Raw genomic sequence first — 11859 nt, 5'->3', positions numbered from 1 at the left:
TGGGACACCAGGTGGTGCAATTCATTCTCAGGTAGAACAAAAAACCATCAGCACTCTGGACCACCAGGGTAGGATTTGATTAGTCCTGGCCTAGGATGTGAGGAGTCATGAATACATAGAGAATGAGCCTTGCCTCCTGTCTATCGATGTGGCAGACCTTTCACTCTGCTCCCTTTACTCCTCAGTGCAGAATCTTCAGTGCCCTTCACAGTGGTGCCCTCCACTGGTAGACACTTGGTCTTCAATCCCTTGTCAATGTCTGATACTTTCAGCAGCTTCATTTGGTAGGCTTCATCCATCCACTCCTCCCATGGAAGTGTTTGCTTTGTCCCGTTAGTGGACTGGTGGAAGTTCCCTTGGCCAGATGCACCAGGTTTAAACCCTCCACAATTCAGTAGATGGTGCACACCCAAGGTCATCTGCCTATGTTTCATAAGAATTACATTTTGATCATTTATCTAATACTTTTTCCCCCCCCAGAGGGACTTAGTGAATTCAACAAAAAAGGGCAATTCCACCACGTTCCAACCTCATATTCATTATTGCAATCAACATACCTGTGTCTACATGTTTGAAAATCACTTTTAAAAAATGTATTTACTTTTGATGTCATTGGGCAGAACTTTAACATACATACATATTTCTCTCTACAAAACATAGAAATGTGCCATTTTCACATATGTAGACACTGGTATTGTGCTGGAGACAATGAAAATGAGGTTGGAATTGCCCTAAGGTAGATCGGTAAAACAACCACATCACAATCATTGTAAGTAAAAGTTCCCTCAGAGAAGCTATCAGCATAATCATTGCTAGTAAGAACAGTGTGTTAGTGCAAGGAAGTCAAGTAGAACAGTATGACAACTGAGAAATACATTTTTTATTGGATATCTTTTTATTTTCATCAGTAGCTCAGCAGCTTCGACAGACAAATATTACAAATCATTTTCTTTTTGTACACAAGTTCTCAGGAGGCGGAGCTCCCAGGAGAAGAGCAGCTGAGCAGGTCAAGGGAGGAGCTATTGTAATGAGGGGGCGGGTCCGTTCGGACCAGGAAGTGGATGAGAAAGTTAGAAACTCCGGGGAGGGCAGCCTTTAAAATACAATCAAGCATTCAAATCCTAACAGCCATTCAAGTCTTGTCAGTGTTGAGCAGGTAAGTGAACCGGCATCGTATCAAGGCAGAGAGAGCGGACAGCGCAGCTTGGAAAGACATTCAGCTGGACTGGACTAGGATGAGCTAGGTCCACAATTTGGATAGTTAAGCTCTTTAAAGTAAATGTATTCCCAAACCCTTTTTGAAGGACTAGGATGGGGTCATTCGAGTGAGCCTGCCAGTGAAAACCAAAGAAAGACCAGTTGCCATCGTGGTGTAAACAGAAAACTACCTTCACCTTCTTCGGTTTTGTTTTAGGGTAGTTGTTTTTACTTATTGTCATACGGGACAGAGAACCTGCAGACTACACCTTTAAAGAGAGGCAAGCCATTGTAATCTGTCAGCAAATCTCATGCTACTACTGGAAACGTCCCTGTGTAAAACGTGATGCTTCAGACATAACTGCCTTCTGACTAAATTCTGTATGTGAGCCAAAAGCACGCTCCAAAGGGGAAATAAAGCTCTATTCTACAACACTCCCCCAAGGCTTCCCCAACAGACAAGCATGGAGCAGCAGATATGGGCACGACTTCACATGGGTGAAAAACTACACATGTAGGATTATGCAAATCTAGAATGCACGCACAGAAAAGCACATGCCTGTGTTTCCCCTCCTGCATTGGGAGGAGTTACCTAACGTAGCAGGCGTAAAATAAACGCCTGAAACTGGATCCTTTACAACAAATCTTGACGAGAAGGTGGGGGAAAAGTCAGGGAGGTTCTCTTCTGCACCATTCAACCAATCCAGTACATGTGGAGGAGGAGATAAAGGTAACGCTCCATCTTAATGTCCAAAAGTGGAAGTCGCATCACAGGCTCTCTTTCCATTTCCCCTTCAAACCAGATCGTCCGGTTGTTGTGCTCGGCAGAGGCAAGGCGAGAGCTGTATTCATTAGTCGCAGACCTTTGCAAAAAACGTTTTGCAACGGAAACAATTTACTCTAGGAACTAAACAACACAAACGGAACCAACGAGGGGAGGGTCCTACCTGAATTTGTCCAATCGTTGCAAAGTGTTTTCCGTTTGGAGTAAATGTTTTTAGTTGCAAAATGTTTTGAACAGAAAATACATTTTGTAATGGAATCCGAATAATTAATACACCCAGGCTTGATCCTCATAGGAGAAAAGAGATGGTAACTTGCTTTCCATATTAGTGTTCTTTCCACTCATTGGATGATCGAGAGATGACCGGATTGGACGATGCTTTCGTACAGGGATCGTATTTACAGTGAATGTCGTTCAAAAGTGCTGGACACACAACTAGCTATTTACATGTAGAAAAATAAGGGGGGAAAAAAACAGTGCAATGGGACATTATGGGCATTGTAGACATCAACTAGATGGAATGGAAGAAAAGTAAATGTGAATATATAATTGTATATTTTCCTTTTCAATGAAATGAAATGCTTGTTTTAGTTACATGACAAATACATGTTGAAAACCCACTGCACAACCATTCTGATTCTGTAGAAAACAGTGTGTACACTTTGCCCATCATAAGTACATTACCATACACACTCCAAGTACAATTGGTTAAGTGCTAGATACATTTTTTTCATAAGCACCAAATTACATGTTCGGTTTCAGCGCAGTGCAAAATAAGTCTATTTTTAAGACATTCCTCCAAAGATATGACATTCAGTGTCTCACCCAACCAGGCAAGCCCCTCCCATAAAAGGTCATATTACATATAGAATATGCTCCTCAAAAATATGCTTGATAAAGTTGCCAATTTTTGCATTGTTTCTCCTATTTAAGGTATCGATTCAGGGAGGGCAACTTTTCCCCCAAGACTAACATTCAGGACTCCCACCACACCTCCCTAGCCCCGCCATTCCACTTGAGGGCTGTTTAATTTAGATTCGTCCCATCCCTCTCCCCCTCATCCCTCCTTACGCTCCCATATTTAGGAGGCTGCTTGGCTTGCAGAATCGGATTACTGGAGAGACTGAACACTAATTTACTGCATAAAGAGAGCAACTCAAAACAAGCACAATAATCATGTAAAACAAGCATGTGTACTGCAGTCCTAGTCCCAGCCCAGGGATGACACGGCAGCACTGTATCGAGGAGGGGATGAAAGTCTAACACGGTCCACTCTCCAGTTCCTCTACTGGGGGGTAGGGATGAGGTTGGTAGGTGGGCTGAAGTGAAAAAGTAGCCCCCCTCTCTGGTTTTCAGGGACTGCATGTGTGTGTGGTCTAGTTCTTAGGCGACCAGCCCTTCATCAGAACAGGCTTGAATGACCTGGCTGATGCTTGAATAATACTTGTGATTCTATATCAAGTAGCTCCAGTATCCAGCACCCCCTCTCTGCTTCCCCCCTGTGGTGATATGCAGCACTGCAGATTGGTGGTCACTGGGCCTCTGTTGGACTACCCTAGCTGCTGTTCACTTTGAGACTCTTCATGCGGTGCCACAGAGAGTCCTTCTCCATTTGGGCCTCAGCTAGAGCCATCTTGGCTTTGGAGAGCTCCAGTTTCAAACACTCGTTCTCCTCTATCAGCAGCTAGGGATAAACAGAAGAGAGGGTGTTGATGAGCGTGTTGGTTAAATTCCTATGAAAGAGTGCAGGGAATAACATTTTATTTTTGGTCCACCAGCCAGTCAGATTTTTTACCAACCAAAATATTTCCCCCCTGCTAAAATTACACAAACAAAACCAAAAAGCGTGGTTTGTAATGTATCCAAAACAAATGCATTACTAGAAAGAAGTAATGTGGTATGTGGTATATTGTTGTTAGTGACCCCTTAACACGTGAATCCCGTTAGCGGGATTGATTTGACAACAGCCAGTGAAAAATCAGAGCGCCAAATTCAAAACAGCAAAAATCTCATAATTAAAATTTCTCACACAAAGAATTATACACCATTTTAAAGATAAGATTCTCCTTAATCTAACCACATTGTCCGATTTCAAAAAGGCTTTACGGCGAAAGCAAAACAGATTATGTTAGGACACCACAAAAACCAGAAATACAGCTAAAATATTCACTAACCTTTGATTATCTTCATCAGATGGCACTCATAGGACTTCATGTTACACAATACATGTATGTTTTGCTCGATAAAGTTCATATTTATATCCAAAAACACCATTTTACATTGGCGCGTAATGTTCAGAAATGTTTTCCCTCCAAACCCCTCCGGTGAACGAGCACACATATTACAGAAATACTCAAACTTTGATTAATATGCAAGTGTTATGCACAGAATTACAGATACACTTCTCCTAAATGTAACCGCTTTGTCAGATTTCAAAAAAGGTTCACAGCGAAAGCACAATTTGCAATAATCTGAGTACAGCCCAGAAGACACCAACAACAAGCAAACAGAAACCTGCCATTTTGGAGTCAATAAAACTAAGAAATTACATTATAAATATTCACTTACCTTTGATTATCTTCATCAGAAGGCGCTCCACAATAAATGTTCGATAAAGTTTATATTTGTCCAAATACATCCATTTTGTTCGCGCGTTAGGTTCACTATCCAAATCCACAACGCGCATGCTTACTTAGTCCAGACAAAGTCAAAAAAGTTATACTACAGTTTGTAGAAACATGTCAAACGATGTATAGAATCAATCTTTAGGTTGTTTTTGACATACATCTTCAATAAAATTCCAACCAGACCTATCCGTTCTCTTTAGGAATGAATATGAACTCAGCTCGCTCCCAAGTCTCTGCGCGTGACTGAACCCATGCCATATAATGGGACACCTAATTCCTTGGGCTGTTATTCCCTTCAAATTCACCATAGAATCCTCAAACAAGGTTCCAAAGACTTGACATCCAGTGGTAGCTTTAGGAAGTGCGAAATGAACCCTAAGTCACTGTAAAGGCAATCGCTTGAAAAAACTACAACCTCCAATTTCCCACTTCCTGGTTGGATTTTTCTCAGGTTTTTGCCTGCCATATGAGTTCTGTTATACTCACAGACATCATTCAAACAGTTTTAGAAACTTCAGAGTGTTTTCTATCCAACTCTACTAATTATATGCATATCCTACCTCCTGGGCCCGAGTAACAGGCAGTTTAATTTGGGTACGTTTTTCATCCGGCCGTGAAAATACTGCCCCCTATCCCTTAGAGGTTTTAATTGAATTTGTGATTTGAGCACACACACACACACACACACACACACACAAAATATCACAGATGAGACAAAGATTTTCACCTGCCCCTTTAACCTGTTGGGGGTAGGGGGCAGTATTTACACGGCCGGATAAAAAACATACCCGATTTAATCTGGTTATTACTACTGCCCAGAAACTAGAATAAAACTGTTTGAATGGTGTCTGAGTATAACAGAACTCATATGGCAGGCAAAAACCTGAGAAGATTCCTTACAGGAAGTGGCCTGTCTGACCATTCCTTGAGCTTCTTGCCTCTGTTTATTGAAGACTGAGGATCTTTGCTGTAACGTGACACTTCCTACGGCTCCCATAGGCTCTCAGAACCCGGGAAAAAGCTGAATGATAGAGGCAGCCCCAGGCTGAAACACATTAGCGCGTTTGGATAGTGGCCGATCAGAGGGCCATCAGACTAAGGCTCGTGCACGAGGGGATCCCATGCTTTTACTTTCTCTCTCGTTGAATGTAAACAGGTATGCCGGTCGGAATATTATCGCTTTTTTACGAGAAAAATGGCATAAAAATTGATTTTAAACAGCGGTTGACATGCTTCGAAGTACGGTAATGGAATATTTAGACATTTTTGTCACGAAATGCGTCGTGCTCGTAACCCTTCTTTACCATTCGGATAGTGTCTTGAACGCACAAACAAAACACCGCTGTTTGGATATAAATATGGATTATTTGGGACCAAACCAACATTTGTTATTGAAGTAGAAGTCCTGGGAGTGCATTCTGACGAAGAACACCAAAGGTAATAACATTTTTCTTATAGTAATCTGACTTTGGTGAAGGCTAAACTTGCTGGGTGTCTAAATAGCTAGCCCTGTGATGCCGGGCTATCTACTTAGAATATTGCAAAATGTGCTTTCACCAAAAAGCTATTTTAAAATCGGACATATCGAGTGCATAGAGGAGTTCTGTATCTATAATTCTTAAAATAATTGTTATGCTTTTTGTGAACGTTTATCGTGAGTAATTTAGTAAATTGTTAGTAAATTCACCGGAAGTTTGCGGGGGGTATGCTAGTTCTGAACGTCACATGCTAATGTAAAAAGCTGGTTTTTGATATAAATATGAACTTGATTGAACAAAACATGCATGTATTGTATAACATAATGTCCTAGGTGTGTCATCTGATGAAGATCATCAAAGGTTAGTGCTGCATTTAGCTGTGGTTTGGGTTTTTGTGACATTATATGCTAGCTTGAAAAACGGGTGTCTGATTATTTCTGGCTGGGTACTCTGCTGACATAATCTAATGTTTTGCTTTCATTGTAAAGCCTTTTTGAAATCAGACAGTGTGGTTAGATTAACGAGAGTCTTGTCTTTAAAATGGTGTAAAATAGTCATATGTTTGAGAAATTGAAGTAATAGCATTTCTAAGGTATTTGAATAACGCGCCACAGGATTCCACTGGCTGTTACGTAGGTGGGACGATTTTGTCCCGCCGACCCTAGAGAGGTTAAGGGCCGGAGGTTACCATGGTAACACTACTCCAGTCATGTTTGTGGTAGTGAGATTGAGTCTGACTAGTAGAAGCATCATCTTCGCTTCCCGAGCAGTTGAAACTCAAACATAGAAAAACAACCTAGCTTGTGAACAAAACAATGTAAACAGCCGAGAAGCACAACGTCTCACTTCAGTAGACTTTTGTTTCAAGTAAATTTGACCAACTTTTATGCCTGTGCACAGCGCTTCGAAAAATTAATATTTCACTCAGCTCTTCACATGCGCAGTGTTGCAGCGCAAAGTGGAATAGGCTACATAGGATTTGCAGTTTTGACTTTGTGCGATTCATTTACAAGCTATGAAACAAAGCGGTGGAAATAATTTGAAAACAAATACAGTATTTATTTGACATGTAATCATACTTGCCTATTTTTACTCACAAATGAGAGTGAAATGCTTGCACTGTGGAGCCCTGACCCCTCGCCAACGTGGCTGGTGTAAATAGACATTCTTACCTGCCAATTCCAAAATCGACCCTCATTTGGCAGGTGGCGGGTGTTTATTTTAGGCCCTGGACGAGTGGGTGGTGTGTGTGTGGACTACTCACCTGTTCTTTATTGGAGGGGGTTGTGCTAGGGCTAGATAGGCTGGGGGTCTGTGTGGCCTTGGGAGTGCTGCTGATCACACTCTCAGGGACTGGAGACAGACCACTGTCAATCAATTGGACTTCTTTCTTAGGCCCCGCCTCAGACGCATTTTCCACTGTGACAACAGAGGGTGGGGAGTGGGTGAAAGGTAGAAATAAACTTGAAAGGCATGTCATTGTATGATGAAATGAGACGGTGTTGGGGTGGAGGGTGTGTGACAGTGTGCATGTGTATGAATGTGTGAGACTGTGTGTGTGTGAGAGAGAGTGAGGCTGTGTGTGTGTGTGTGTACAGTCGTGGCCAAAAGTTGAGAATGAAAATTAATATTTGTCACAAAGTCTGCTGCCTCACTTTGTATGATGGCAATTTACATATACTCCAGAATGTTATGAAGAGTGATCAGATTAATTGCAAAGTCCCTTTTTGCCATGCAAGTGAACTGAATCCCCCAAAAACATTTCCACTGCATTTCAGCCCTGCCACAAAAGGACCAGCTGACATCATGTCAGTGATTCTCTCGTTAACACAGGTGTGAGTGTTGACGAGGACAAGGCTGGAGATCACTCTGTCATGCTAATTGAGTTTGAATAACAGACTGGAAGCTTCAAAAGGAGGGTGGTGCTTGGAATCATTGTTCTTCCTCTGTCAACGATGGTTACCTGCAAGGAAACACGTGCCGTCATTGCTTTGCACAAAAAGGGCTTCACAGGCAAGGATATTGCTGCCAGTAAGATTGCACCTAAATCAACCATTTATCTGATCATGAAGTTCTTGAAGGAGAGCGGATCAATTGTTGTGAAGAAGGCTTCAGGGCGCCCAGGAAAGTCTAGCAAGCGCCAGGACCGTCTCCTAAAGTTGATTCAGCTGCGGGATCGGGGCACCACCAGTACAGAGCTTGCTCAGGAATGGCAGCAGGCAGGTGTGAGTGCATCTGCATGCACAGTGAGGCGAAGACTTTTGGAGGATGGCCTGGTGTCAAGAAGGGCAGCAAAGAAGCCACTTCTCTCCAGCAAAAACATCAGGGACAGACTGATATTCTGCAAAAGGTTCAGGGATTGGACTGCTGAGGACTGGGGTAAAGTCATTTTGTCTGATGAATCCCCTTTCCGATTGTTTGGGGCATCCGGAAAAAAGCTTGTCCGGAGAAGACAAGGTGAGCGCTACCATCAGTCCTGTGTCATGCCAACAGTAAAGCATCCTGAGACCATTCATGTGTGGGCTTGCTTCTCAGCCAAGGGAGTGGGCTCACTCACAATTTTGCCTAAGAACACAGCCATGAATAAAGAATGGTACCAACACATCCTCCGAGAGCAACTTCTCCCAACCATCCAGGAACAGTTTGGTGACGAAAAATGCCTTTTCCAGCATGATGGAGCACCTTGCCATAAGGCAAAAGTGATAACTAAGTGGCTCGGGGAACAAAACATCAATATTCTGGGTCCATGGCCAGGAAACTCCCCAGACCTTAATCCCATGGAGAACTTGTGGTCAATCATCAAGAGGCGGGTGGACAAACAAAACCCCACAAATTCTGACAAACTCCAAGCATTGATTACGCAAGAATGGGCTGCCATCAGTCAGGATGTGGCCCAGAAGTTAATTGACAGCATGCCAGTGAGGATTGCGGAGGTCTTGAAAAAGAAGGGTCAACACTGCAAATTATGACTCTTTGCATCAACTTCATGTAATTGTCAATAAAAGCCTTTGACACTTATGAAATGCTTGTAATTATACTTCAGTATTCCATAGTAACATCTGACAAAAATATCTAAAAGACACTGAGGCAGCAGACTGAAAATTAATTTGTCTCATTCTCAAAACAGTTGAAGTCGGAAGTTTACATACACTTAGGTTGGAATCATTAAAACTAGTTTTTCAACAACTCCACAAATTTCTTGTTAACAAACTATAGTTTTGGCAAGTCGGTTAGGACATCTACTTTGTGCACGACACAAGTACATTTTCCAACAATTGTTTAGAGATTATTTTACTTATAATTCACTGTATCACAATTCCAGTGGGTCAGAAGTTTACATACACTAAGTTGACTGTGCCTTTAAACAGCTTGGAAAATTCCAGAAAAGGATATCATGACTTTAGAAGCTTCTGATAGGCTAATTGACATAATTTGAGTCAATTGGAGGTGTGGATGTATTTCAAGGCATACCTTCTAGCTCAGTGCCTCTTTGCTTGACATCATAGGGAAATCAACAAAAAAAAAATCAGCCAGGACCTCAGAAAATTGTAGACCTCCACAAGTCTGGTTCATCCTTGGGAGCAATTTCCAAACACCTGAAGGTATCAGGTTCATCTGTACAAACACCATGGGACCACGCAGCCGTCATACCGCTCGGGAAGGAGACGCGTTCTGTCTCCTAGAGATGAACGTACTTTGGTGTGAAAAGTGCAAATCAATCCCACAACAGCAAAGGACCTTGTGAAGATGCGGAAACAGATGAGGAAACAGGTACAAAAGTATCTATATCCACAGTAAAATGATTCCTATATCGACATAACCTGAAAGACCGCTCAGCAAGGAAGAAGCCACCGCTCCAAAACCGCAATAAAAAAGCCAGACTATGGTTTGCAACTGCACATGGGGACAAAGAGCGTACTTTTTGGAGAAATGTCCTCTGGTCTGATGAAACAAAAATACAACTGTTTGGCCATAATGACCATTGTTATGTTTGGAAGAAAAAGGGGGAGTCTTGCAAGCCGAAGAACACCATCCCAACCGTGAAACACGGGGGTGGCAGCATCATGTTGTGGGGGTGCTTTACTACAGGAGGGACTGGTGCACTTCACAAAATAGATGGCATCATGAGTATGGAAAATTGTGGATATATTGAAGCAACATCTCAAGACATCAGTCAGGAAGTTAAAGCTTGGTCGCAAATGGGTCTTCCAAATGGACAATGACCCCAAGCATTCTTCCAAAGTTGTGGCAAAATGGCTTATGGACAACAAAGTCAAGGTATTGGAGTGGCAATCAAAGCCCTGACCTCAGTCCTATAGAACATTTGTGGGCAGAACTGAAAAAGCGTGTGCAAGCAAGGAGGCGTACAAACCTGACTCAGTTCACCAGCTCTGTCAAGAGGAATGGGCCAAAATTCACCCAACTTATTGTGGGAAGCTTGTGAAAGGCTACCCGAAATGTTTGACCCAAATAAAAAAAATGTAAAGGCAATGCTACCAAATACTAATTGAGTATGTAAACTTCTGACCCACTGGGAATGTGATGAAAGAAATAAAACCTGAAATGAATAATTCTCTCTACTATTATTCTGACATTTCACATTCTTAAAATAAAGTGGTGATCCTAACTGACCTAAGACAGGGAATTTTTCCTAGGATTAAATGTCAGGAATTGGGAAAAACGGAGTTTAAATGTATTTGGCTAAGGTCTATGTAAACTTCCGACTTCAACTGTATATGACTGAATGTGTAAGGCAGTGTATGTGTATATATATATATATATGAGTGAGTGAGTGAGTGAGGCAGTGTGTGTGTCTCACCCCCTATAGAGAAGGCTCCATCGTCGGTCCTGTGGATGAGCAGGTTGGCGATGTGCAGGGTGATGGGGGTGGGATCAGGGTCAGACGGGTTGTCACGGAGACCATCATCCTGCATAGGGGGACAGAGGTTAATGTGTCTGTGGTTAATTTGTGTGTGTGTGTGTGTGTGTTCATCCCCACCTTCAGGTCGATGTGTGTGTCCCTGACGCTGATCTCCATCGGGAGGACCTGGGGGGCGGAGTCATCTTCCAGGAAGTGAGCCAGGTTCCTTAGCGACGACATGAGGAAGCTGGCCCGGTAGCCGTGGAGACGCAGCTGGAGGAAACCGTTGGTCTCGGCCAGGGGGGAGTGGGTGGCAGCACAGGGCCCGCTCTCCAGCCGAGCCCTGACCTCCGGGAGATGGGTGGTCCCGTCTGAATTGGCCTCCAGACCACCACCACCTAGCGACGGAAAGAGGAAGGAGAGAGGGGAGTGGGAGGAGAGAAAATGACAACATCAATAATCAGGCAGTAATCAATCAATTCCCATTAAAAAGAGAAGGCATAGATTGGCTGCAATACAAACAGAATCACTGCAACCACAACTCAAAGAAAAGGCTCAGCGATGGCCGCTTGGCAGGCATACAACCAGACATTGCCTTACTGCTGACGCCAGTCTATGAATCCACTTCTAAGGTGTGACTAATTTGTAAAGCAAGGGCCCTTCTGGGGGTAAGGGGTACTAATCCCATAAAACTATTTAAAGGCCAGTAAAGTGCCACAGCAGCTGCACGCACGCAGACACACATTTTAATATAACGACAACACATCGGTCACTGCCTCAGTAAGGAAGGAAGGAGAGATGGAGGGAGGAAATGGCAGACGTGAGAGAAGGTAAGAGGTAAAAACAGAAATAGTGAGAAAGTGATTGAGAAGGAGAGCGAGACAGAGCGGGGTAGGAAAGGAGAGCGCGAGA

At 43.0% G+C, this 11859-nt stretch overlaps 1 protein-coding gene across 6 annotated transcripts in view; it reads right to left on the bottom strand.

Annotated features, from left to right (window-relative positions):
• Window positions 1-881: 881 nt before the first annotated feature.
• LOC115199071 (UHRF1-binding protein 1-like) overlaps window positions 882-11859 on the bottom strand; it is a 52656-nt gene continuing 41678 nt past the window's right edge. For 4 of the 6 annotated variants that reach the window (XM_029761604.1, XM_029761606.1, XM_029761610.1 and 1 more), the window contains 4 exons: window positions 11086-11345; window positions 10906-11014; window positions 7351-7505; window positions 882-3665 (listed from right to left, as the gene is read on the bottom strand). In XM_029761604.1, coding sequence (XP_029617464.1) covers window positions 3537-3665; window positions 7351-7505; window positions 10906-11014; window positions 11086-11345 — 653 coding nt within the window. In that variant the 3' untranslated portion in view covers window positions 882-3536. The remainder of the gene's footprint in view (window positions 3666-7350; window positions 7506-10905; window positions 11015-11085; window positions 11346-11859) is intronic. The other 2 variants (XM_029761605.1, XM_029761608.1) reach the window with 1 other exon arrangement.

The sequence above is a fragment of the Salmo trutta genome, chromosome 8 (assembly GCF_901001165.1).
Source record: "Salmo trutta chromosome 8, fSalTru1.1, whole genome shotgun sequence".
Lineage (NCBI taxonomy): Eukaryota > Metazoa > Chordata > Actinopteri > Salmoniformes > Salmonidae > Salmo > Salmo trutta.
Note: the sequence above shows the minus strand (reverse complement) of the source record. Positions and strands in the feature narration are given on the sequence as shown.